General features: G+C 38.1%; 3 protein-coding genes and 1 long non-coding RNA gene across 4 annotated transcripts; 2 read left to right on the forward strand and 2 right to left on the reverse strand.

Moving 5' to 3' along the window:
• Nucleotides 1-7,213: 7,213 nt before the first annotated feature.
• Nucleotides 7,214-17,020, reverse strand: LOC107566466 (uncharacterized). The gene is made up of 3 exons (XR_001606514.1): nucleotides 16,739-17,020; nucleotides 10,038-10,039; nucleotides 7,214-7,227 (listed from the first exon to the last, which is right to left on the reverse strand). It is a non-coding gene; the product is annotated as an uncharacterized lncRNA (long non-coding RNA).
• LOC107566465 (selenoprotein T1a-like) lies at nucleotides 14,698-16,390 on the reverse strand. The gene is made up of 3 exons (XM_016251926.1): nucleotides 16,043-16,390; nucleotides 15,397-15,484; nucleotides 14,698-14,912 (listed from the first exon to the last, which is right to left on the reverse strand). Exons 1-3 carry the CDS (start codon nucleotides 16,247-16,249, stop codon nucleotides 14,788-14,790), a joined length of 420 nt encoding a protein of 139 aa, XP_016107412.1. The 5' UTR covers nucleotides 16,250-16,390; the 3' UTR covers nucleotides 14,698-14,787.
• Nucleotides 17,021-19,548: 2,528 nt separating the features above from the next.
• On the forward strand, nucleotides 19,549-22,177 carry zgc:92744 (stress-associated endoplasmic reticulum protein 1). The gene is made up of 3 exons (XM_016251929.1): nucleotides 19,549-19,777; nucleotides 20,040-20,115; nucleotides 21,442-22,177. The coding sequence occupies exons 1-3, from the start codon at nucleotides 19,697-19,699 to the stop codon at nucleotides 21,480-21,482; spliced, it is 198 nt and encodes a 65-aa protein (XP_016107415.1). The 5' UTR covers nucleotides 19,549-19,696; the 3' UTR covers nucleotides 21,483-22,177.
• Nucleotides 22,178-24,255: 2,078 nt separating this feature from the next.
• LOC107566467 (protein fuzzy homolog) lies at nucleotides 24,256-27,481 on the forward strand. The gene is made up of 2 exons (XM_016251928.1): nucleotides 24,256-24,394; nucleotides 26,070-27,481. Exon 2 carries the CDS (start codon nucleotides 26,137-26,139, stop codon nucleotides 27,406-27,408), a length of 1,272 nt encoding a protein of 423 aa, XP_016107414.1. The 5' UTR covers nucleotides 24,256-24,394; nucleotides 26,070-26,136; the 3' UTR covers nucleotides 27,409-27,481.
• Nucleotides 27,482-27,950: the final 469 nt, after the last annotated feature.

A 27,950-nucleotide genomic window follows, 5' to 3' on the forward strand; every position in this document is an offset into this window, starting at 1 on the left:
ATTTCAGATAAATCCTGTTCTTCTGAACTTTCAAGGAAAGTCATCAAAGAAACCTGAAAAAATTCTACTCAGCTGTTTTCAACATAATAATAAATGTTTTTTGAGCAGCAAATCAGAATATTTGAATGATTTCTGAAGGATCATGTGACCGGAGTAATGATGCTAAAAATACAACTTTGAAATCACAGAAATAAATTACATTTTAAAATATTTTCAAATAGAAAACGGTTATTTTAAATAGTAAAAATATTTCAAAATGTTACTGTTTTTGCTGTATTTTGGATCAAATAAATGCATGCTTGGTGAGCAGAAGAGACTTCTTTAAAAACATTAAAAATCTTACAGTTCAAAACCTTTTGACTGGTAGTGTATGTTAGCCTATAGCAGGGTTCCTCAAATCTTTCCCTGGAGGGTCAATGCGCTGCAGAGTTTAGCTCCAACCCTGATCAAAGTCAGCTACCTGTGATTTTCTAATGATCCTGAAGACATTGATTAACATGCTCAGGTGTGTTTGATTAGGGTTAGAGCTAAACTCTGCAGGAAAGTGGATCTCGTGGGCCAGATTTGAGGATCCCTGGCCTATAGTTTGAAGTTAAAGATATTAATATTAATTAGGTGAGTCCGAGACGATTATTTGAAAGTGATTTCACATTTCTTGTTTGTATGAAGGCTAAATACAAATAAAAGGTGAACATTAATTTATTTGTGCTGTTTTTTTTTCTAAAATATTATATGGTTTTATATGAGGTGTCATATACTTGGCAAATTCATTTTCCATAAGTTTGTTAGACAGACATCTGTTGTGGGCGTTCTTGGCAGTTTTTACTTTAGTGTTTTTTTTTTTTTTTATGCTTTTTTTAATAGTGTTCATATCGATATCGGAATTATATCATATCGAAATTAAGAAATATATCGTGATATAAATTTTGGCCATATCGTCCAGCCCTGCCATCAGGCTAATTTGTAAACTACATGGTTTGTGTGTTGGAGCAGGGTTGGACCAAAACACTGCAGGGTGGCCCTCCAGGAACTTTTGACACCCCTGGTCTAAACATACCTCTCCTCAGGCCTTATACTTATAGAAGAGAAAGTGACAAAGAGGAATAAAACTTTATTAGACCATCTTTCTCTACTAAAAAAAAAATAGTCTGTGATAGACAAGAAACTGTAGGTAAAATATAGTCAAAACCATTGGAATAGTGAACATTTGCTCCCAGGAATACCTGTGTGATATGTGTAAGGGAAACAGGTCAATTTAGCTCAAAGGGAATCATTTAAGATTTTATAGGGAGTTTAGACAGAAACTGCCCATTGATGTTTAACCATTCCCTTACCTGAGCATCTCGGTGGAAACTGACATTGTCCCACACTATCACATAGGTGGGAATGGGATTCTCATTTAGCTCTTGACCCTGCTGCTCTTGAACCTGCTGCTCAAATCAAATATATCTTAGATTGGCAATACATCTTAGAAGGTGCTGGGTGTTATATGGCCCGAGTGTAACATGGTGATGTAGAACACCATGGTTGCTGATAGCAGCACAGATTGTGACATTGCCAGCTCGTTGACCAGGGACTTCAACAATGGCTTGCTGTCCAATCATGTTTCGGCCTCTCCTTCTCCTCTTTGTTAGGTTGAAGCCTACTTCATCGACAAAGATGAAGTCATGGGGTCTGTCCAAGGATTCCAAGCCAAATTTTGTCTGTGTAAAAATACAATATACTGTATTTAGAATTTTGTAAATCGTACAGAGACAGTGCTATACTGTAGAGTACAATTAGGCCTACTGTATGCACTTCTGATTCACATACATTGTATGTACTGAAGAGCAATGTCATTCACGTAGTATGTGTTAGTACTGTAGACAATCTGGATTACAGTAAATGTTTCTGAATGTACACTTACTTGCACATACTGAGCTCGCAGTTCTTTCACCCTTGGTGAGTTGCGCTCAAAAGGTACTCTGTATACTTGTTTCATTCGCATCCTGTTACGATGGAGGACACGGTCAATTGTGGAAATGCTCACACTGGCGATTCCCTGGAAGTGTGTGTTGTCTTGTATCACTCGTTCCTGGATTTCTCCGAGTCGTATTACATTATCTTGAAGGACCATGCCCACTATAACGGCCTCTTGCTCCTGAGTGAATATAGCTGTCCTTCCACCTGCTCTGATACCCTACATATGGAATCTCAAAAGAGAACTTTTCAGTCAGGTGTGCATGTGAATTCATCATCTTTTGGCAACTTTAGAATTTAGATTGAATTTAGTTGTTTGGCAGAAACTCTATATTTTGTGGCTATTTTTTTTACAGCTATAAATTATTATTATTAGTATTATTGATATGCTAATCTAACTAAAACGAAAATAATACCTGATGTGTATCACAGACCCACAAGTTACTGTAGCACTGATGATTATAAGCACATTTCACGTTGTGAGAGGACAATTCTGCAGTGATGGATTCAGAGATTGGAACACTCCTCAATTATATCGATTAAGTACAGTAAGAAGCTTTTTTGTGATATTTCTAGACTTTGAAAACTTTTTACATTGTGGCAACTTTATTTTAAAATACTTTTTTTCCATATAGAGATCTCTTATACTGGAAATAATTTGGTGTATGCCTTTGAAACAATTTTCACTCAGAAATTGCTAGTAAATTTGACAAAAACAGCACGTAACACTTTGGATTAAACATGAAAGTTTGAAGTAGAAAGACTGAAATATGTCTTATTTAATATTAAACTTACTCCAAGAACTTTGAAAATCCTTGTTTTGTTTTTTAGTGTACATAAGTCTCTTAATCTTGTGTATAAATTTAAGTAGAACTTAATAGTTTTCAAAATGCATGCTGTTTCTCTTAACCAGTTCTCCCTTATGGTCTCGTCACACCATTTTCTGTACTGTCCAGCAGATGGAGCAGGAGTATTTCCAGACACTAGAATCCTCACCAGATCTCTGTTGTGGGCTTCCAGGACTTCTAAGATACAAAAGAGAGTCCCAGAAGAAGATGTACAATCCTCGGGTGCATTCATTTGATCACTGCCATGGTAAAAGCATAACACTTGATAAAATTGTTTATGTTTTTAAATAAATAACTTGTTTTACTCAGCCCCAGCTGCAACGGGACTCTCCCATATACTGTCAGTTTTGTGGTTCAAGAGCTTGGCCTCCTCTGGATCCAGTTAATGCGGAAGCACGAGAGTTTTGTCTCTTGAGAACGGATGTAGCCGACACAAACTCTTACTGCTTCAACACTTTTCACTTTTGACTTCAGGACTTCTGCTGTGAGAGCTACAGAGAGTTGTTTGAGATTTTAGTCCATGATCGGCTATGAGACGTTCTGAGGCAAGGCCTAGTGGACCTGCTCGACTATAACTATAACTTGACGAACTACAAGATAGAGTGCAATAAAGTAGAAAACACAGGTTTGTGTTGTACAACACACTACTGTTCAAAAGTCTGGGGTTCGTTTATATATACAGTATATATAGTGACAGGACATTATAAATATGTATAGTTGAATACATTTATAATGTTAAAAAGATGTATATTGTAAATAAATTCTGTTCTTTTTAATTCTGAATTCTGTTGCCCCCCCCAAAAAAAACATCTCTCATGGTTTCCAAAACATATTAAGCATCAAAACTGTTTTTAACATGCTATAAATTCAGCTTATTAAATGTAAAACATATTAAAATAGAAAACAGTTATTTTTAAATTGTAATGATATTTTACTTATTCACGTATTGATATTTTATGAAAAAAAAATCGTATCCCAAACTTTTGTAAGCTAGTGCACATGGCATTTATACTATGCTGTAACTTAAACATATTGTTATGAAAACTGTGAAATATGCTTTGACAAAATTAAATGAATTTGTTTACTTGTCATTCCCACCTTTGGCTTAGTTTCAGACAGATCAGAGAGAGATGCAGAGATATGGCAGAGATGCTCACTTCAGTTTTTTGGCATCAAAGAACAGTGAGTATCCACATGATGTGCTGGACAGGATGTTTATAGATGGACCATTAACAACAATGATAATTCACACCCAAAAAAAAGAAAATTCTATCATTATTTACACAAAGACCTGGGAATAGGAAGGTCATAGAAAGGTTTGTCTATGAATGAATAGGGAAGAGTCCATTTCTATGAGTATTATGTGTCTTTTCTACACTGTAAAAAATGACCGTGAATTTTACGGTAAAAGACTGTAAAAATGCTACAGTAAAAACCTGTTAAATGGTTAACGGTAAATTCCCCTACTATATACAGTGAAAAACTGTATTGGACATTACATGTATTGGACATTAATTTTACGGTAGTATACCATTTTTGGAAGTGAAAGAGACCGTATAATTTACAGTGAATAACCGTAAATCGACATTCCCTGCGTTACATTTCAAATGTGATGTTATTTTGTTGAAATAACTATGTTTCTTCTTAGTTTTTTCTTATCAGTTTGGTATATTAGGGTTGTGTGTTACACCTAATGTTGTTAAATGAATGTTTATTGCATTATTTCAGTTTCATGTGTGTTACCATGATGCTGTTTAGAGTTTGTGTGAATGACACTGTGAACCTTCTATATATGTTATTATTTAAAAGCTGCTTGTGATAGGCTTTGGTTCATCATGTGACTTTCTCATCACCACCTGCATTTGGTGGTTATCAGTGTATTACAAAGGTACAAAACAGATTTCAGTACTTCAATAGGTTGGTATATTAACATTATATCAGTTAATGAAATTACGGTATTTAACTGTAAATTTAAGTTAAAACCGTAAAACCTAAAACGTTGCTACCGTATTTTTTTACAGTAAAATTCCGGCAACCACAGCTGCCGTTTTTTTACCGTACATTTTACGGAATTTGTTTTACAGTGTATGAGGAAATGAGTGAGAGTTGCTTTGCCCGCATTCCTTTGAGCAATAAAACCAGTGTTATCAGATTACCTGCCATGGTAACCAGAGGCCTGTTCTGCCTTTGAGGGGTGTTAGGACAGTATTAATTGCACTGACCCTAATTATGCATCCAATTATCATGTGTGAGTAATATTACATTATAAAAATCTTTATTCTATAACAAACCTGAAAAAGTCTATTTCCAGAGTTTATGCTAGTCAGTAGTCACTATAGTAAGACAGGAATAAAGAGGAAGTCATGTTTCACAAGCCAGCCTTTAAAGTAAAACCATTTCAACTGCTTAGACATTTTGATTTATGTATTTACAGTGTACCTGCATAGTTTGGGATTACATTTATCAGATGTATAAAAATGTTTGATTGACTGCTAACACCTATTTCGTTGAGCATGTTGAAGGGGTAAATGAATGGTTTCTCTCCTCAGATGTGCCTCGTGATAAAAGTCATCAGTTTCCAGCATTCTAACTGTCCACCCAAAGAGGATGTTTGTAAAGTTAAAGAGTAGGCCTACATGCATGTGGACGAGACCTCTGGACAATGGACACATGAGTCTTCTACTCCGGGGTCAGTTCAGTTTGATTTAACTCATCCTGAATTTAATAATTTACTCTGTTAGAAAGTTGTATTATCATGCTTTTAAACTAAACAACCTGGTCTCTTTTTTCAGTACAATTCAAGTTTCTTGAAGAAGTACTACTATGATGGAAATAAATTTCTCACTGTGTTTCCAGACGGTTCTGCACACGTTTTGTATCCTTTTGATAACGTGAAATACTAAAGGAGTTCTTTTAAAGCAGCACTACACTCTTAAAAATAAAGGTGCTTCAAAAGGTTCTTCAAGCGATGCCATAGAAGAACCATTTTTGGTTCCGCAAAGAACCATTTAGTCAAAGGTTCTTTAAAGAACCATCTCTTTCTTACCTTTTTATAATCTGAAGAACCTTCTTTCGACACAAAGAAGCTTTTGTGAAACAGAAAGGTTCTTCAGATGTTAAAGGTTCTTTATGGAACCATTTAGACAAAAAGGTTCTTCTATGGCATCGTGAAGCGCCTTTATTTTTAAGAGTATATGTAACTTTTTCTGTGTTCAAAATATGTATATAATGAGCGAGTACATCACAAATTCATCTTCCAAACCGCATTTTTGTTTTATTCCGAATCACTACGGTACACTTATAATAAGTACTTATATTTGGACTATTGTAGAGAAGTAGCTCCGGTTGGAATGTTCTTCTGCGGGATGTGTGCAGTTCTGTTTATTAACTGCTAGAACGCCAAAAGTTACATAGTGCTGCTTTAAGCTGCAATAGTTGTGTGAAAGTGGTTATGCTTATCAATTGTTACTTAACCCCATAAAACCTACTGTATCGTATTTGATATGTAAATTTCTAAGGCTTCTAAATTATCAACATGATCCAAACTTTGCTGAAAAACCTGTTGTACACAATCTACTATGCCTTCTGTTTTCTGATTGATAGTTTTTTGTTTTGTTTTGGTAAGCATAAGGGGTATCATTCTAAAAACTTACCCTTTCAGGTTGTGGTACACATGTCTTTTTTCTGATTGTTATAAAGTATAAGTAAGAATAACTTATATATTGTTAGTATTTCAAGATGAACAATTACTGGACTGAAACCACTCGGGTTTACTTGATTATCCATACATCTTCTTTTTTTTTTAAATCATGCACATCAGGTACATCATCGCATCAGGATTTTGAGGAATGTTTATTTGTACATTTCTCAATTATCATTATATTACATTGCAGTAGGCCTATATGTTTTCCCACCACACACACACACACACAAAAAACAGCTTTAATCACAAAACTAAGCATTTAAATATCTTACTAAAACTAATTATTGGGAGATTTAGAGTATTATAAGCATTTTATGTAAGTTGTCTGCTATACTGTTATAAAGATCAGAAATGAATGTGTTTTGTTTAAAAGTCATTTATATGTTATAAAGGACTATTATTTCATATGTTGGGCTAATCAAGTAATTAATCATTTCTGGGATTGTTTGTAAATTTAGATTTTACTAAAAGACAGACAACACTAACTATAAGTATTTTAAAGTACACAAGAGTAAAAGTGTGGTAAAAGTTCAATATCATTATAGAAATAAGGTAATTCTTCGATGCCACTGGTAACGGAAATCTTTTCCATGATACTGTATTGATGTATCCATGCAGGATTTAACACCTCAGGATAAGATGATTTGAAAATGGAGTTAAATTACGTTTTGCTGTTGTTTGTCCTTATTGTCATGGCTATAGCTATCCTTCAGGAAACTTGGCTCTCATCATTCTCAGCAGAAAGGATCTCTATCATACAATCAGAGCCCTCTTTCAGTCTAATGACCTAATGGTTAGAGAGTCGGACTCGTAACTCAAAGGTTGTGGGTTCGAGTCTCGTACCGGCAGGGATTGTAGGCGGGGGGAGTGAATGTACAGCGCTCTCTCCCACCTTCAATACCACGACTGAGGTGCCCTTGAGCAAGGCACTGAACCCCAACTGCTCCCCAGGCGCCGCAGCATAAATGGCTGCCCACTGCTCCGGGTGTGTGTTCACGGTGTGTGTGTGTTCACTGCTGTGTGTGTGCACTTTGGATGGGTAAATTCAGAGCACTAATTCCGAGTATGGGTCACCATACTTGGCCACGTCACGTCACTCACTAATGGCAGAGCCACTTGTTACCATAGCAACGGCAGCATTTGGTAATGTCAATTGCTATTACACTGACACAGTTCTCAAAAGTCTCAAGTGGACCGATTAATGATCTTACTGAGGATGGGACATTCTGAAACGCTTAAAGGGATAGTTCACTCAAAAGTGAAAATTCTGTCAAGATTTACTCATCCTCATGTCATTCCAAACCTGTATGATTTTCTTCTGTGGAGCATAAAATAATATATTTTTAGAAATGCCTGTTACTGTTTCTTCAAAATATCTTCTGAGAAAGTCATCCAGGTTTAAAAGAACATGAGGTAAGTAATTGATGACAGAATGTTTATTTTTGGGTGAACTATCCTTTTAACATTACTTCCACATTTTTATTCAGAAACACAATCTTCTAAAAAAAATTAATAGGCCTAATAATAATTTTAAAAAATCAACATCACAGTCCAAGAAGCAATACAGTAGTTTTACATTAATGGTTTTCTTCTGCATAGAAGCCCATTCTAAAAAAAAGAGTGGTGTGTATTTCTTTTGTCAATATATGTTCTTCTATCACAGCTTATGATGCAGAGAAAACTATTAATTTGTTCAGATTTTTGTTTTCATATTTTTTTGTTAAAAACTGATTTGCATTAAAAAGATAGACAGATGATATAGCATTCATTAATCTACAGTGTTAATGTTTAATTCTACATACACTAATACATTTTAACTTCAAATGTTTAGTTCACCCCAACTCCCACCCCCCAAAAAAATTGTCATTTACTTGACCTCATTTCATTCCAAACCCATAACACTTTAGGTTATTTTCAAAGCACAAAGTAAAATACGAAATGGGCAGTGTTTCAGTGGATGAAACGTTTGACGGAAAGTCCAAGCAACCAAAATTTGGAAGATTCGCATTTTTCAAAAAGACTTTGTAAATGCAATCCTTATGAATCAAGTGGTTTAATACAAGTCTTCTGAAGAACATGTTTAATTTAGGCTTTTATTTGACACTGATCAACGCACATACACTCTTAAAAATAAAGGTGCTTCAAAAGGTTCTTCAAGCGATGCCATATAAGAACCATTCAGTCAAAGGTTCTTTAAAGAACCACCTCTTTCTTAACTTTTTATAATCTGAAGAACCTTCTTTCGCCCCAAAGAACCTTTTGTGAAACAGAAAGGTTCTTCAGATGTTAAAGGTTCTTTATGGAACCATTTAGACAAAAAGGTTCTTCTACGGCAGGGGTGCCCAACCCTGCTCCTGGCGATCGACTGTCCTGCAAAGTTTAGCTCCAACTCTAATCAAAGACACCTGCCTTTAATTTTTAAGTGATCCTGAAGACCCTAATTAGTTGCTTCAGGTGAGTTTGATTAGGGTTGGAGCTGAACTTTCCAGGACAGTCGATCGCCAGGAGCAGGGTTGGGCACCCCTGTTCTACGGCATCGTGAAGCACCTTTATTTTTAAGAGTGTACATAGAGCACATCAAATATTTGTCATTTTGATTTAATTTCTTTTATTTTCTTAAATGTGTGTATATATATAGTATTTATAGAGTTTTAGCTTTTAGTTTTAATGACTTTTTCTTATTTGTAAGTCGCTTTGGATAAACGCATCTGCTAAATGACAAAGTAAAAGTACAGTAAATATAGTAAACGGAAGCTCAAACATGGTCAAATGTTTATGGTACTTTTTAAAGTGTAAACATTTATGGACTTTCAATGGATGGACAAAATAGATAAAAGACTATTAATAAAGCAGTAAGCCCCAAGAAGCCATAGTTTACAATGAATTTAATCCGCTTCGCGTCATGCCTAACAACGCCCCTTAGCTGTTATAAATTCACTGTAAACCACGGCTTCATGGGGCTTATTACTTTTATAAAACAGTTATTCCATATACGTAGTAAGGTTTCACAAAATGATGTTAATAAAACATTATTCTTCCGCCAAACAATGTAGTTCCTCAGAAATGCTGTGGTTCCAACAAAGTGGTTGCCGAGCAACACACAAATGTAAACAAAGGTGTATGTTTGTAGAGTAATTTACAACGGCTTCGAACTTGGCTCAACCAATCAGAATCAAGGACCGGAACTATCCGTTTTATTAAAGTATTTTTAATTAATCAATAAAAAAATATCTTTGTGTTCCGAAGATGAACAGAAGATTTACAGGTTTGAAACTACATGAGGGTGAGAGTAAATGATGACAGAATTTTCATTTCTGGGTGAACTACCCCTCTAACCTCGGGTTAAAAGTATTAATTGAACAGTAAAAACACAAATGACATAACTGAATCTGCTCTGCCTCTGACAGCTCTGGTGTGGCTTTGGTTTCCTGTGGAGCAGGTTGAGTATGGATGCTTGGGGTGGACGGAGTCTAGATGAAGGCGGGAGAAGGATCAGAACATGGAGCAATCAACAACCCCCCTGAGACCACTCTTTCTGTCGCTCAACAGAAATATAGGGGTTCGTGTTCTTGGGCAACAGCTGGTGTTTGTGTCATTCCTTGCTTCTGGACAGCAAGCCAGGTTCAGAGTAGGCAGCTGTGAGTCAGTAAGAACGTACACAAGTCTTTTCTGTTTAATCTGATTGCCAATTTTTGTTTTCTTGATCTGTCACGCTTACTACTCAACTCAGATCGGTCAGGCTAAATGTTGTGTCTGCCATGTCATTGCTTACAGTCCAAAGAACACAACATACCTCCTCAAATCCTCATGTGCAAAGAGGAACTAGTACTTCTGGCATGCAGGGTTGGCCTTCACATGGCTCTGATACGGTTACAGCAGTGCCAAGCCTTCCCATCCAGCTCAACACACCTACGGGTCAGACCTCCACCTTTCCTCCACTCGCTGGTCCGAAGGCTGCGGAGTTTGAGCCACAGAGTACAAATGGAAGAGCCAGAAAAGGTCTTTATCCAGCGCTGTCTGCAGGCCTGTCCATGAACTGACGTGCTCGAAAAAGCGTACAAAACATCATGAGTAATTTCACTTGACTAAAGGTGCAGTCACTTCAGTTTTTGTGGGAGAGAACAAAGTAGTTCTAATGTTTATTGTCAATGGTGTATAGTGACACAGGAAGTACTGCTAAGACAGATGTCACTTTCAAACAAAGCAGCTTTCTGTTGTGGCCAATGTGGTAGCAATTCAGGACTATTTTACATTGTGGCTCATTCGTTTGTTTTCGAATGGTATCCCCTAGTGACAGTTATGTTTTGAGGTAGACCTTCACGCTTACTTTTTTCTAAAAATTATGTTTTTGTACCATTCACATTGTACATTTGCATACGAAATCGCCATCTGCAATGAAATTGGGTTGATTTCCCTCTTGCGTAGATTCCTATTGAAAGTTGTGTAATTCAGTAATGAAAATGTGACTCATCTTACAAAAAATATATAAATAATAATTTTCTTTTACATTATATAGAGCAGGGGTGCCCAAACTCGGTCCTGGAGGGCCGGTGTCCTGCAGAGTTTAGCTCCAACCCCAATTAGACACACCTGAACCAGCTAATCAAGCTTTTACAGGCATACTAGAAACTTACCAGCAGGTGTGTTGAGGCAAGTTGGAGCTAAACTCTGCAGGCCCTCCAGGACCGAGTTTGGGCACCCCTGATATAGAGGTTTAACATCAAACGTGACCATAGGAAAAAAATATTAAAGGCACAGCAAGGCCAAAAATGAATATTCTCTTATCATTTGCTTACGCTCATGCCATCCCAGATGTACAGTATATGACTTACATTTGGATGATTGTGAAGGTCACTCGAGAAGTGACACAAAACCGCAGAGGACTGTTAGTTCTTGCATGAGCTTCACAATGTGTTTACGTTTACTTAACGTGTAAACCTGACCCTCTCGTGAATATGCGTACACAAGTTGGCCGTAAGCGATGGTTAATAGTTAAAGTCTTTCTTATGCTGCGTTCACACCAAACGCGAATAGAGCGTCCGGCGCGAATGATTTCAATGTTAAGTCAATGTAAAGACGTGTTTACACGCGTCTGGAGGTCTCGCGGCGTGAATGAGGTGAATTTTACAACTATTTCCCCCCTACAGCTACTTTTCGCTAACAAGATAATGTGTTTATTCAGAGCACGTGTGCAGAAAAAAGTGGAAAAGCCTCAGGGACACCTACCTGAAGGAGAAGAGGAAGGAGATGGAGAAGAGGAGTGGGTCAGCAGCAGGGTCAGTGAAGAAGTGGAAGTACTCACAGATCCTGGGATTCCTCGAGCCCTTCGTCACCCCACGGGAGACCACCAGTAACATGGGGGGGGGGGAAAAGCAATATCACTAGTCATCTGCTTTAACTCACTGTTTCATGAAAATATATATTAATATATTCCACTACAAAAAAAAAAAAAAAAGCAACTACACATTTTTGGCTAAACTACACTCAGATTAAGAAAACAATCAAACCATTAAAATTCAATAAACACATTTGTTGTCAGTTTCAGTGTTGTGTAGTTGCTGCTTCCCTATTAAACTACTGTTCAAAAGTTTGGCGTCGGTAAGTTTTTTAATACTTTTATTTACTGTAGCAAAAATGCAATAAACTGATCAATTATTACAGTAAAGACATTTAAAATGTTACAACATTTGTATTTCAAATAAATGCCGTTCTTTTAAAAACTTTCTACTCGCCAAATATTGACAAATTTTATATTAGAATGATTTCAAAAGCATCATGAGACACTGCAGACCAGAGTAATGGCAAATGAAAGTTCAGCCTTGCCATCACAGGAATAAATTACATTTTAAAGGGGTGGTTGATCGAGATTTCACTTTTTAGCGTTAGGTAGTGTGTAATGTTGCTGTTTGAGCATAAACAATATCTGCAAAGTTGCGGCGCTGAAAGTTCAATGCAAACGGAGATATTGTCTTTTAAAATTCTGGCAGTTTAATGCCTACAAAAACGGCTGGTAGGGACTACAACAAGTTACTTCCTGGGTTTGTGACATCACACACCCAGATAAACCCCACCCTCGGGAAAAGGCAGCAAAGGGGGTGAGGCCATAGAGAAGAGGAAGAGTTGTTGCATTGCCGTTAAAACTAGGGGTGCACAAACCTCTATTTATATATGAATCGCGATTCTGTTTTCTAACGATTCTAATGGATTCACAAGTTTCAAAATCAATGTTCTAAAGCAGCGTTCTCATCCTGTTCCTCACGTCGCCCTGCTCTGCTGCATCTCTCTCTCATTCAGCTCAGCTCAAACAATGAACTGTTCCATTTATACACTTATTTTTACATAGCTATGAGAAGCGTTAAACATGGAACGTGTGCGGTTGCTGTACTGTATTAAAGCTTTAATCAGGATAAAACCATATATTAGAATAGATAACAGAAGCACTAGCATTTACAAATAACACCGTATCTAAATGAGACAACAACAAACAAAAAACATACCATTAAGAGCCGTGCTTGCACAGGTTCTGCGCGGTCCTCTTCACTAATATACTCTGCATCTCAATCGAGATCAAATTGATGAGATATAGACGACGCAATTGTTTACAATACAACCGGAGCACATGCCGTTGAGGTGAGGGGCGGGACAATTAGACGTGCACTAGAGGCGGTTTAGCCAATCACAACACACTGGACTAGGTAACCAATCAGAGCCCATCGCCTATTTCTGAGGGAGAGGCTTCATAAAAGCAAGAAATGATCAGCGATTTAATAGGAGAAGGGACAGAGTGGTGTGGAATAAAGGTAAATAGTTTTTTTTTTAAACAAAGCATTAACACATGTTAGACTGCAACCCATAAACACAATCAAGCCTAGAAAAAAAAGGCAACCACCCCTTTAAAATATATTAAATTTTACATAGCTATGAGAAGCGTTAAACATGGAACGTGTGCGGTTGCTGTACTGTATTAAAGCTTTAATCAGGATAAAACCATATATTAGAATAGATAACAGAAGCACTAGCATTTACAAATAACACCGTATCTAAATGAGACAACAACAAACAAAAAACATACCATTAAGAGCCGTGCTTGCACAGGTTCTGCGCGGTCCTCTTCACTAATATACTCTGCATCTCAATCGAGATCAAATTGATGAGATATAGACGACGCAATTGTTTACAATACAACCGGAGCACATGCCGTTGAGGTGAGGGGCGGGACAATTAGACGTGCACTAGAGGCGGTTTAGCCAATCACAACACACTGGACTAGGTAACCAATAAGAGCCCATCGCCTATTTCTGAGGGAGAGGCTTCATAAAAGCAAGAAATGATCAGCGATTTAATAGGAGAAGGGACAGAGTGGTGTGGAATAAAGGTAAATAGTTTTTTTTTTAAACAAAGCATTAACACATGTTAGACTGCAACCCATAAACACAATCAAGCCTAGAAAAAAAATTTAATCAGGATAAAACCATATATTAGAATAGATAACAGAAGCACTAGCATTTACAAATAACACCGTATCTAAATGAGACAACAACAAACAAAAAACATACCATTAAGAGCCGTGCTTGCACAGGTTCTGCGCGGTCCTCTTCACTAATATACTCTGCATCTCAATCGAGATCAAATTGATGAGATATAGACGACGCAATTGTTTACAATACAACCGGAGCACATGCCGTTGAGGTGAGGGGCGGGACAATTAGACGTGCACTAGAGGCGGTTTAGCCAATCACAACACACTGGACTAGGTAACCAATCAGAGCCCATCGCCTATTTCTGAGGGAGAGGCTTCATAAAAGCAAGAAATGATCAGCGATTTAATAGGAGAAGGGACAGAGTGGTGTGGAATAAAGGTAAATAGTTTTTTTTTAAACAAAGCATTAACACATGTTAGACTGCAACCCATAAACACAATCAAGCCTAGAAAAAAAAGGCAACCACCCCTTTAAAATATATTAAATTAGAAAATTAAAAAGTTATTTTAAATGGTAATACTAGATCCCAATATTAGTGTTTTTACTTTATTTGTGAGCACACAAATGCAGACTTGGTGATTAAATTGTACAAATATTTCTTATGCAGCCTTGGTGAGCATAAGAAACATAAAAAAAAATCTTACTGACCCCAAACATTGTAGCGTCTACATTACAGGTATTTTTTAAAACAAAAGGCAATATTTTGAATAGAAATTAATTTAATATATGGTAGGGTAATGATGGTTAAACATACGAGGAGGGGTCGTCAGCTCAATTCAGTGAATCAGAGGCAAGGTTACGAGCGATGGTGTGGAAGTGTGTCCATGTGCACGTTCATCTTCATCTCATTCTCCAGAATTTGCAGTAGTTGCTGCATGGAAGGCAGATGGCCTGACTCCAGCTTGGACCAAACTGGAACATCTAACCAAAAAATGCACCAAAATAGTGTCACTATGGTGATAATACAACCAACGCCATTTTGCTAACTTCCGCCAGACTAAACCACCGAATTAGGCTATCGCCACACTGCTTCTCTTTAATGAGGTCAACAAAACCATATGCTTAACATGTCTGATAGACAGAGAACAACACTAATTCTTCTGATTTGATAAACAATTTCTTACATAACACATTTTCTATGTGCTATTCCACAAAAGGAGCTTGAATGCCATGGGTCAAGACCGATTAAGTTTTTCTGAAAAGGGTCATAAAAAGGATTTTCTAAACTTCAAAATCATTCAATCATCCCATTTAAAAAAAAAATAATATGTATGGGTTTAGGTAAATTAATATACAATAAATATACTACAAATAAAGTAACTTATTATTAAGAAACAGATATAATGTAAACAAAAATGTAAATTATAAACATGTAATGCTCAATTTAGGAATCAACTACGCTTACCATTGAGTGTGATTTCAAAAGCACCCGTAGACATACACTGATTCTCGATCATATTGCTGAAGAAGAACACCATCATACAGGCATATATCTAAAAAAAAAAAAATAATAATAACAATAAAATTAAACATGCATTGCTGCAGCTAGTTTGTTTGTACATACTTTATACTTAATACTTTATTTTGTGGATGGTTTATACATAACTTGTGTGCTACTTTTTTCACACTGAAACGTACAAAAGAATAATAGTAAAAAATTAAATTTAAAGAATGCCGAAGGTTTTCTTCTGTACTTTTAAGTCTGCATGAAATAAACATTTACAAACGTCATTCTTCAATACGTCACTATACTGAAATAAAGTTGGCAACAGCTTCTGGTTCACGTGGACTTTAATGCCTACATTTCAGAAATAGTGCAGAAAGAGTCAGGTGAACATTAACATGGGAGCTTGCTCTTTGGTCTCTAGTGTATTACACTCTCCAATAACCACAGACGTCACTGAGGTGTTACAAAGTTACAAACTAATGAGCTCCATGGGGAAAAAGTTTGAATTTGGAATCTACTACTCAAATAGATTTCAGTTAAGAACAAGAACCTAAACCATCAAATGAAAAAATCTCAGGAAAACAGGAAAAGTCTGAGGTCCTGCCTTATTCTCCTGACTCCAAACCCAGAGACCTGGGGCCTGCATGCCAAATAGAGCAAATGGATCCTTGCCCACAATGATCACGCCGATTAACAACAACTTAAACATAGACAGAAAGGAAGCAATGTGCCTGGGGGGGGGGAGAAAAAAAGACACTATATGAATACATAATTTACATGCACATACATACACTAGAAGAATTAATAGCATTATTGTTGTAGTACCGTTACTGTTCTGTTTTTTTTTTTTACAGAAACACTAAATGACCAACAATGCCTCAAGCACCATGCAGCCCATAATTCTTTAAATCTATTTTAATATAAATGTATTCCTTTGATGCAAAGTTGAATTTTCAGCATCATTAGTCCTATATTATTCAATGTCACATGATCCTTCAGAAATCATTCTAATATGATGATTTGCTGCCTAATCCTCAAAGGACAGTCCTCCGTTTAACACCGGATTACCGGACGATTATAACATCCTACCGAGGTTATCTGCGAGGCTACTTGTGCCATATGAGACAAATGAACGCTTGGTATACTGTGACAGTACACATTCCGTTGCTTACAGTAAGTGTGGTTAATATCTCTGCGAGGTTAATCACGTCGAGCAGCGCTATTATCAACACACTCGATGTCATACACTCGGCTTGTACCGGGGACCGACCGACATAAAAACGCCCAAACTCCCACTCACCAAATCTGGAATTTGAGAAGAGGACCCGTGGCAAACTGCACCTTCATTTTCTTGACGCCACTGTTATCCGCAGAGGCACTGTAAAGGCAACAGGCCCACAATATTACAACCGAGAGAGGTAACCAACGCATCTCCCCCACGACGACTAGTTACTGAACTGAAAACAGGAAGTGGTGTACTGGATTTCATACGGGTCATCCAGTAAACCACGCCGGGATTGGTTCGCGATTGCTTGACGTGGAGTCACATATTTTGACCAAGCGGCAACCTCCGGCTCTCTCTCGTGAAGCCAAGAAGGAAGTGACTTAAACTGTAATTCATCAACTGGCCGCTGGCTGCAAAAGGGACTCAATCCCATAGACTCCCCATGTTAAAATGCCCAACTTTACAGCAGAAAAAAACGTTTACAGCCTGGTTCAAAAAATTATTTTGGTCTATATAGCAATTTTTGCCCTTCATGACAACTGTGAGGGGGGGGGAATTTTTTTATAACTCATCCGTTTAAATTATATCTGCATAATTAAGGGCGTGGCCACTTGAGTGACCGATTGCAGCTGCTGTCACCACCGTCGAGCTAGGTGGGCGTGGCTTCAGCAATCTGCTCCCGCCTCTTTGACCATTTTCGATTATCCGGGAGTGACGCGCGCTCCGCCCACTTTTGAGCTTCAAAAACGCTCTTCGGGAAAGTCTACGGGTGACGTCACGGACACTACGTCCATGTTTTTATACTCTGCTCCCGCCTCTTTGACCATTTTCGATTATCCGGGAGTGACGCGCGCTCCGCCCACTTTTGAGCTTCAAAAACGCTCTTCGGGAAAGTCTACGGGTGACGTCACGGACACTACGTCCATGTTTTTATACAGTCTATGATTTTGACGAAGAAAGTCTCAGCTCCACGAGTCAGTTCTTTTGAACATTTCGTTTCAAAGAACCGCTTCAAATAACTAACTAACTAAATAAATAAATAACGGATGGCGTTAACAAAAAAGATTTAAAAAATTGCATAGATGCTACACCTCAAGTACGCTCAAACATATTAAAGGGGTCATATGATGCGATTTCAAGTTGTCCTTTCTCTTTGGAGTGTTACAAGCTGATTGTGCATAGATAAGATCCCTGAAGTTGCAAAGACTAAAGTCTCAAAACCAAAGAGATATTCTTTATCAAAGTTAAGACTCTGCCACGCCCCCACATATCTACCTCACTATGTGGAAATATTAGCATAATGCCGCCCAAATGTGCACGCAAAGAAAGAAGGCGTGGTTTCAGTAACCGCAGTTAGTGTTGAAGCAGCATGTCAGGGAGACGCTGTGTGTTTCTAGGACGAAAGCAAAAGCACTTTTTTTGGCCTTCCGGAAAGTAGATGCATTTAGAAATCTTTAAGATTACTTACAACAGAACAGCAATGCATTTTATGGACGACCGTTTCAAAAAACTTCTGTGACATCGAAGAGATGATTGTTTATCTTTTTTGTGAATATGTTTGTGTTAAAGCTTGTGTTAAATTCTTGTATTCAGTACATTGTTCGTCTTTGTTATAATACTTATCCATTTTTTAATACACAAATGCTAATTCTTGGGCAAGAACCCGCTACTGTCATTTTTAGTAGATAAAAATTCCAATGGTTTGCCTTTAATAGGCATAAAACAATCTTTGAAAAGTCAAAAATTACTTTTAATGTTTAACCTAATGTGTAAATGTATTATTGTTATTGTGTGATATGTATTATTTTCTATTGTTCTTGTTATTCTGTATTTGTTGATACAATATGTAGTTGGCATGAATAAAAAAAAAAACTAAAACAATTCAGCTATTCCTTTACTTAATCACGCAATGACGCTTATTATAAATTAATATTTCCCAGTTCAGTTAACTGTAGACATTCAACTAATAAATAAATAGTCATTCAAAACATATCAGCATATCACTTATCGGTTCTCGGCTCCAGGGCAGGACTTATGGGGCCGGGGGCCCCTGGGCTTGAGGTTATGTTTGGGCCCCATACCTATACTACAAATGCCCTCAACTAGAACATTATTATGGAGTAACACAAAATACACAAAAATTAAAATATGCTTTCAGGTTCTTATACTGTATACAATTAATAGGCAACATATCTAGCCTAGTCAAAGTTTAGATGCGAGTAACGTTAGTGTATTTTTCTGTCCGAATCCTGAAAAAATTATCCAGATCGTTTTTGCAAACCGGTTCAAACGATTCATTGAAAGATCCCACTCAAAAAGAACAATTTCTTTCAAAAATGAGTATTTGCTATTTCCAGAAATAAAGTTACATTTCTCCTAGCTGTTTTAAACCACATGAAACGGTTTTAAATGACATACAATGCAATGAAATATATATATACATTTTTAACACCACAGACATAAGCAATAATCCAAGATTTATATGCCAAATCGAAGGTCTCGATCAAGCTCTACACACTATGCAAGGCTGGTACAACATTTATCAAACTAAATTTAGTTAATGTAGTCCTGACGTTTATTATCAGCGTTTTTCAAAAAGCTGGGCGGTCCGAGCCAGGGTTGCCAGGTTTCAATAACAACACCCTCCCAATTGCTGCTCAAAACTAGCCTAATCGCATTTCGAGGTGAGCTCCCCATTAAAAAATTGCGCTTTGGAGGCTAAAATACACGGTTTTGGCGGGGTTCCCCTGGTAAAATTCGCACTCCATGGGCAAAATATCACGTTATCGGGGTCGCTTTAACCCGCGGCAACAGTGATAAAGAAGCTCAATTCCGCGGGGAAACCACGGACTTGGCAACACCAGCCCGAGCGTCAGTCCATTTGCGATCTTCCGGTGTGGGCGGAGCTATACATTCTGTGTACGTAGACAAAAAACAATCGACGTAGTTTTCTCTTCATCCTCAATAGTTTGAGTTCGTAGTATTTGTGACCGTGTCCAGCTCATTTTTTACAAACCACCAGCATTTGTAACAATGGTCGCCAAACAGAGGATTCGTATGGCCAACGAGAAACACAGCAAAAACATCACCCAGAGAGGCAACGTCAAATCATCGGTACGACAACTCTTCTTGATGCTCGATAATGTAACAACAGAAGTGAAATTAACTTAATGTAAGGTATTAACTTAACTGATTTTAAAGTGAAGCGTTTAAAGGTATTATTAATATTAGGAATGATTATTTTTGCAGTGAAATAGTGGTTCTCAGTACTGCTGTGTATGCTAGTAGTAGAGCAGTAAATCCCACTGCTCTACTACTAACTACTATACAACTAAAAACTGCGCGATTGCATCTGATTTCATGTCAATTCACGCAGAGAAACGTCAGTGATGATAAAGTTTCGGTGGGACCGTGGCTCTTGGCGCTCTTCGTCTTTGTTGTCTGCGGCTCAGGTGAGTATACTTCCCAATACAAACGATTTCCAAGTGATCTGTCATATCTTAGACCAAATAATAAACACATTAAAATAAATAATATTTTATTTTTATACTATAAGTTGCATAAGTTTTTGTTTAGTCCAAGGTAGGTAGACAAAGCTGACCTCCACTCATTTTTTGGCACACTGTAAAACCTTGCACTGTAGTGAAGGCCGAGATAATAATGCACACTATTTACATGGACAGTGCTGGACTGATAGCATGACTTTATCTGCTTATTTTCACTGGGTACAACACGTGGATCTGCAGGTGCTGTTACTCTTAAAACAGCATTGAAGAACATTGCCAACAAGTGCTTTAGGTACTCCCAGGAAGAGCAACGGATCTCTTGGAGCTCGGAGGCGTTAAGACATTGCTTAAAGGGGTCATATGATGCTTTTTTTTAAAAATCATTATTTGGTGTAACAGAATATGTTGACATGCTTTAATGTTAGTAATCTTAAAGATTCCTAAATGCATCTACTTTCGGAAGGCCAAATAAAGTGCTTTTGCTTTCGCTTAGAAACGCACAGCATCTCCCTGACATGGCTGCTTCAACACTAACTGCGGTTACTGAAACCACGACTTCTTTCTTTGCGTGCACATTTGGGCCGCATTATGCAAATATTTCCACATAGTGAGGTAGATATGTGGGGGCGTGTTAGAACGAGCCGTTTTAGGGGGGCGCTGCAGAGTCTTAACTTTGATAAAGAGTATCTCTTTTGTTTTGAGACTTTAGTCTTTGCAACTTCAGGGATATTATCTATGCACAATCAGCTTGTAACACTCCAAAGAGAAAGGAAAACTTGAAATCGCATCATATGACCCCATTAAAAGTTGTAGCCTTTTTGACAATGTCATAAATAGCCCCATCTGAATTTGATGTGGCACATGCTCTGACCTGATTTATGGGTTGCTGCCAGTTCTTGCAGAGTTTTTACCTGTTGACTTCTAGAATATGTTTGCTTTGAACAAATTACATTTTCGTTGCATGGTTTTGGTCATCTTGCTCTCTGTTTGCTTGCCCTAACTTTTGCGCTTTGGAGAAGCATAAGGTTTACACTGTTAGAGATGACACTCTTTGGGAAAAGCAGATAGGTTTCTTTTTTGTGAGAGAAAAGAGTGGAGAAACATAAATATCCACTAGCACAATGGCCCATTATATTCTGCTTAATACCGAAGCTGGCATTTATGTTAAGCCTTGACTTCACCAAGTTCAGGTTTTCAATACTCTCAATACTTTTCTGAAGGCTGGAATGTCAGCCTTCTATAATGTTCTATTATTATTTTTTTTTCCCTCAGCAATATTCCAGATCATTCAGAGCATTCGCATGGGCATGTAAAGAGGACCAATGATGTCTCAAGTATCCTCTCCTTGCCAGTTCCACATACTGCAACTTTAAGAAGGAGCCTCTCTTCAAGGCTTTTTGCTGATTTTATTAGTTTATCTTCTATGAGGTGCAGCAATCTTGTCATTCGTCTCTGGTGCCTTGTTAATGAAGACAAATCAAAAAGCCATAAAATTGCATTCCGATCAATTGTAATGTTTTTTTGTCAATTTACCTGATGTAATTTAAAAATCTTTATGTCTCAAGCAGTGACGTGATTTGTAATTCCTGACTTCTCGTTCATTCCTGAAATAATTGTGAAGAAATTAGTCTTTTTGATCGCTTTTTGGACCCCCCAAATAGCCATTTAGAAATTTGCACAGGATGAAGTATTACAAATGAAAAGCCAGTCAGCAAATCTAAATCACAAATGTAGAAATGTCTCTTCTCACGCATTGTATTACTTTTCTTTTACTTGCTTTCTTTGTAATTTAATAGCTGCCTCCTTCCTTCTAGAATATGGAACTTCAACCTGAAAAATTTAGTTCTCTGGCACATATTCTGGTCGTTGTGGTACTGTTTACCATAATAGAATGTGGCTTAGCAATTCAGCTTTTTTCAGAACTGATGCTGTTATATACTGTATGCTATGATAGCGAGGTGGAGTGAAGAGGAACAGAGCTGGACTAAAATAAAATGTTTAAACATGGCATGCGTTTTATCTGATTTATTTTATATATTTTTTATTATTGGCTAGTTGATGATCTTAACAACAATCTGAAATGTTTGTAATTTAACCAACAGTTATCTAAGGTGTGTCAACTACCCATTAAAACTACAAGCAGGAGTATACATTGCTTATATTTAATACCAATAAAGAGACTGGTATAATGACATAATCGAAATAATTACACAAAATAATACACAAACAGTAAGGAGCATAAGAGTGCAATCTAGTAGGTTAAATGAAACATACCATATCTGAGCTGTTTATACTGACTTAAAAGGACTGAAAACAAGGAACTATGTTCTCACCAGAATTCTGTCCAGGAATAATTGATTACATTCTGTTGTGATTCCTACACTGTTTAAATGATTACTTACATTTTTTTTTCATTTTGAATTACTTTCATTGACTTGTTTAGATGGATAAAACATGCCAAAGACCGCAGCATCACTCAAAGATACTCAGTGGTTTACATTTGACTTGCCAATTGTAAGTGTCTCACAATGGGTGTCAATGCAGAGTTGATTGCATTTTAAGGTGTTAATCTTGTTCATTCTGGTATGAATTAAGCATTTCATTTGTTGAAAACAAAGATAAGCGACATTAAAAATACTTGGTCTATTTTGAACTACAGACACTGTAGTTTTGTCAATTTGTAAATGTTTAGAAAGACCAATGTATTTGATTAAAATTGTTCAAATGTTTAAACATGCCAGTGAATACATGTCAAATCTTAAATTGTGTTTTTGGCTGCTAGTTCCAGTTCATTAAAAAACAAAAAAAAATCCATCAGATTTGACTTAAAGGGGTCATATGATGCGATTTAAATTTGTCCTTTCCCTTTGGAATGTTACAAGCTCTTGGTGCATAAAGAAGATCTGTAAAGTTGCAAAGACTAAAGTTTCAAATCCAAAGAGATATTCTTTATAAAAGTTAAGAGTCAGCCACGCCTCACTTAAAACGCCTCGTTCTAACACGCCCCCACATATCTACGTCGCTATGTGGGAAGATTTGCATAACGCCGCCCAAATGTTCACGCAAAGAAAGAAGGCGTAACTTTTATTCTCGCTGTAGTATTGTTGTCGCCGCCATGTCGTGAAGGCACTGTGTGATTCGTTGTGAAAGCGAAACTACTTTGTTTGGCCTTCCAAAAGAGGACGATATCTGCTTCGTCATGCCTAGAGCTGATCCGTGCTGGTTGTTGAGGAAATACTACAACTTTGCGCTGTGGATCGCCAGATCGGCTTTCACCGTGGACGAAGTGGAGTCCAGCCCGGAGTCGTCACATGTCCTTCCGGACGCTCCTTCGTCGAAATCGCCGACCGCGCGATTCTCAAGCCCGCCGCCTCTGCTCACTCTAGCCCTCCGGCCATTCCTCACGAGCGGCAGTGTAGAGTAGGGCTTGTTGTTTGTCATTTCTCCGATCACAAATGCAGACATAGTTTTATGTTTACGCAGCGCGATGCAACGCGTAAAAAGACAGTATAAGTCATTATAATCCATAATTATGTCCCCTCTGGATGCAACAAATGCCTCGTTTATAATGGGTTTTAATGTTTTTGAATCATCGCTCCGGCCGGACAGGGCATCATCACAATATGGTAAGGAGCGGAACATTTGTCTCACGCTCGAGGTATTCGGCCAATCACAACGCACTGGATAGCTGGCCAATCAGAGCACACCTCGCTTTTCAGACCGATGAGCTTTGTAAAAATCGACACGTTTCAGAAAGGCGGGGCATAGAGGAGAAACAATAATGTACAGTATGTGGAAAATAATGTTTTTTAACCTTAAACCACATAAACACATTTCATTACACCAAATACACAAAATAATGTTCTTTTTAGCAGCATCATATGACCCCTTTAATCATAAACTAGTATTGTTGAAAATAAGTGGGTGTTGACTATTTCATATTAAAGTTCTATACTGTTACTATACTATACTAGACTGTTCAGGAATGATAAAAATACAAATTATTGATAAACATTAAATTGCAGTTAAGTGCTGAATAATTCTGAACAGAGCCAACAACAAGAGTATGAACTGTTTTTATACACTCTACTTACATTCACATATAGTCTCCGGATGGCGGCGGTATGGAGCCATCAGTTCTCTTACTTTCACTGACCGCGAAGAAGAGCGGAACCGCTGTAGTCGGAGATGTTGCTGTGGATACGTGAAGTTTACAACTCTCAAAGTCAGGCAAGAAAATTTATTCATTTTCTTATTAGCAATTGTTTACTTAAGTCATTAGCGGCTTAATTCTGTAAGTGAAAATCCTTGGTCAAACCTATAAACTTACGCGAACTAACGCTTATTACAACAGTCTGAATGTTTCAGCTTGGATTAGCAGGTTTGTTCATTCAGTGTTTGTATGATTAGACTGAAGAAAAACATACAGACAAAATGCAATTTTGCTGCAGATATGTCATGTTTGCTTGTATACTTTGCATAAAGACCAGCTTTTCCAGTTAGTATAGTAAGAAAGGATAAGACCAAGTTTTTTATTTATTTATATATATATATATATATATATACAGGTGCATCTCAATAAATTAGAATGTCGTGGAAAAGTTCATTTATTTCAGTAATTCAACTCAAATTGTGAAACTCGTGTATTAAATAAATTCAATGCACACAGACTGAAGTAGTTTAATTTGGTTCTTTTAATTGGGATGATTTTGGCTCACATTTAACAAAAATCCACCAATTCACTATCTCAACAAATTAGAATACTTCATAAGACCAATATAACATTTTTAGTGAATTGTTGGCCTTCTAGAAAGTATGTTCATTTACTGTACATGTACTCAATACTTGGTAGGGGCTCCTTTTGCTTTAATTACTGCCTCAATTCGGCGCAAAGTTCATTCACTTTATTATTTAATAATTGCATGGGTCAATTATACATTCCTGATGTGCATATCTTTGATATGCATTAAAACCTATACTATAGGCTTATTCAGTGCAGCCATTCAGTTCGAAAGTATAGTGTCTCAAATATTACATATCTTAAATTAAAATAGGTGCAATTAAGCATGTCATATAATACTCTACGGCTGCAACAACTGATCGATAACAATCGATCATGTAAATAATCGACAATGAATGTCATTGTCGCGTTTGTCCACCGCGCACGGAAAACGTCCGCCAGTCACGTTAAATTACAGCAATGAATAACGCATTTCTATGGATGAAATGCATCTAAAAATAGCGGATGAAACAGAGTGAGCTGCTGCGGGAAAGATGCGTGATCCTATTTTATTTCTATTTGTATCTACTTTTTCTTTTTATTTATTCTAAAAAAAAACTTAATCCTCTAACACTAGCACTCTTTATTCTCTTTTGATTCTATCTTCTTGTTTTCTTTTTATTTATTATAAAAAGCAATGATAACCTGACACTAACACTAGCCCCCTCTATTCTATTTCTATTCTATCTACTTTTGATTAATTATTTTAAAAAATGCTACGTGTACTGCGGTAGACTATCCGGGACTTGTCACAGCACTAACATTTTGTTGCTCTTTTGTTGGTTTGATTGCTTCTATTGTCCTCATTTGTAAGTTACTTTAGATAAAAGCATCTGCTAAATGATTAAATGTAAATGAATAATGTTACATTTTGTGCTATGAGAACTAAAATAACAAATGTTTCTATCAATTTCCCTTAATAACACACTGGCGGATGCATCAACATCCTGCACATGCTACATTTATATCTAAACATGTTACAATTTAAAAGTAAAAGCACATTGTTCTTAAGGGGGGCATCTTACCGTACACAGGTGTCTTGTTAGTTTAGTGTCTTTTGCAGTATGTTCAGTGTTGAATTTCTCATGTGTTGATTTCTTTTGTCTTTGTGCACCTAAAGGCTTTATAAGATGTCTCCATCACTGACTGGTGTTTAGAGCAACTTTCCAGCCCAGTCTACATTCACTATGCTGCAAGCAGGGACGCTCCAACTGCTGTGCCTCACAGCCTCCAGTGGGGTCCCTCTGTTCTCACGAGGCTCCTCCAAGCAGCTTCCCTTTTCCATCATCGGCTCCCTAAATGGCGTCCATATGTTTGGCGCCGGCCACGAGGCTCAGTTAGCATGCTGTGAGACGGATCGAGGGAGTCGTGTGGTTTGGGGGGTCTTTCAGGAGAGCCTGATGTTGATTGCGGTGAGTGGTGATGGGGGCTCTTCCATCAGTGAGTTGCAGTTGCGCCGCCTGCTGGAGAATGTGTGGAACTGCATGGTCCTGGTCCTGGGACAGGATGAGCTGACAAACATACGGAACGTGGAGCGGCTAAAACGGGAGTTGCGCTCTTGCTACCGCCTGATCGACCTGCTCTTGGAACGTGTCAGTGACAATCAGGGATTTATGGGAGATCTGACGCAGTGTGCCGACTGTTTGCTTCCCTCCCACTCCGGCTTGCTTCAGGAAGCCCTAGACTCTTTCGCCCAAGCAGCAGAGAGTGAATTTGGCTGTCTGCTGGTTCACGGTCGTGTGGCACAAGCCACAGAGAAGTGGTGGTCTCGACTGACGTCCCAAGAAGTTGTTGTGCTCTCAGTCTTGGTGCACTCACTTTCTGGTGCATCTTCATGTGACTACCCGGTCTTCCTGCCCCAAGGAAGTCCTACCGTCGCCATTCGCTTGCTCAGTTTCCAACTACTTCCTGGGGCTCACTTGTGCGTCCTCTGTGGCCCCAAACCTTCTTTGCACAAGGCAGAGAATGAGCTCATTGGTCGTTTTTGGTCTACTTTTGTGGAGAACCTGCGTAGCTGTTTGGAGCATGCTGAACGTTCCAGTCTTCCCTCATCTGTTAGCCTTCGCTGGGACGTCCAGGCTCTTCTGCTCATCAACCGTGAATCTCGACGTGCCGTCACCGTCTGCCCTCGTGTTCGCAGTGGCGCACCCTCAGAAGCTATGCCTCTCCTCTCGTCAGGCAGGCGTTTGGAGCTCCTCCGCCTCTTTTATACATTTGCTGTGACTCGATATTTTACCTCTCAGGAGACATCAGTTTCGTCAGCCTCGGAGGATTTCTCTCAGGGCTTTACCCACGTCCCTGTGCAGTGTTACCTTGTCACTGATGAGTGTAAGTGTTATGGCCTGCAGAGTTCCCAACACCAGCTCTTCGTCCTCATGGATCTCTCTGTGCCCACGTTTGCCTTGCGTTCTGTGGCTACACAGACTCTCTCAGCGATTACTGCTGCAACTGGTTTTTAGGGCATTTGTTTGGACATGTATGGGTTACTTAAAGGGTTAGTTCACCCAAAAATGGAAATTCTGTCATTAATTACTCACCCTCATGTCGTTTCAAACCCGTGAGACCTTCGTTCATCTTCGGAACACAAATTAAGATATTTTTGATGGAATCTGAGAGCTGTCTGACCCTGCATAGATAGCAACGCAACTGAAATGTTCCCAAGTCCAGAAACGTAGCAAGGAGATCTGTAAAACAATCCATGTGACATCAGTGGTTCATCCGCAATTATACGAAGCTACGAGAATACTTTTTGTGTGCAAAAGAAAAAGAAAAAACGACTTTATTCAACTATTCGTCTCTTCCGCATCACCCTGGTGCCATGTTGGAGAATATCCGCTGGATGTAAACAACGTATGCTGTTCTGTGTCAGCTGCGTCATACGGATACGCTGTTTCCGTTCAGATCAAATCACAACAACGTAGGAAACAGATCCGGCGTGACGCAGCTGACACAGAACAGCATACGCTGTTTACGTCCAGCGGATATTCTCCAAAATGGCACC

Source organism: Sinocyclocheilus grahami, unplaced genomic scaffold, assembly GCF_001515645.1.
Source record: "Sinocyclocheilus grahami isolate Dianchi unplaced genomic scaffold, SAMN03320097.WGS_v1.1 scaffold1077.1, whole genome shotgun sequence".
Taxonomy (NCBI): Eukaryota; Metazoa; Chordata; class Actinopteri; order Cypriniformes; family Cyprinidae; genus Sinocyclocheilus; species Sinocyclocheilus grahami.

Bases quoted from the DNA above. Each gene is read 5' to 3' on its own strand.
- zgc:92744 (XM_016251929.1), top strand. From the start codon at position 19,697: ATGGTCGCCAAACAGAGGATTCGTATGGCCAACGAGAAACACAGCAAA. The intron at 19,778-20,039 runs GTACGACAACTC...CAATTCACGCAG, and splicing joins GAGGCAACGTCAAATCATCG to AGAAACGTCAGTGATGATAA. The intron at 20,116-21,441 runs GTGAGTATACTT...TTTTTCCCTCAG, and splicing joins CTTTGTTGTCTGCGGCTCAG to CAATATTCCAGATCATTCAG.
- LOC107566465 (XM_016251926.1), bottom strand. From the start codon at position 16,249: ATGCTATTAATTCTTCTAGTGTATGTATGTGCATGTAAATTATGTATT. The intron at 15,485-16,042 runs GCAGGACCTCAG...TTTTTTTTTTAG, and splicing joins TTTGGAGTCAGGAGAATAAG to ATATATGCCTGTATGATGGT. The intron at 14,913-15,396 runs GTAAGCGTAGTT...TTTTTTGGTTAG, and splicing joins TTTTGAAATCACACTCAATG to ATGTTCCAGTTTGGTCCAAG.
- LOC107566467 (XM_016251928.1), top strand. From the start codon at position 26,137: ATGCTGCAAGCAGGGACGCTCCAACTGCTGTGCCTCACAGCCTCCAGT.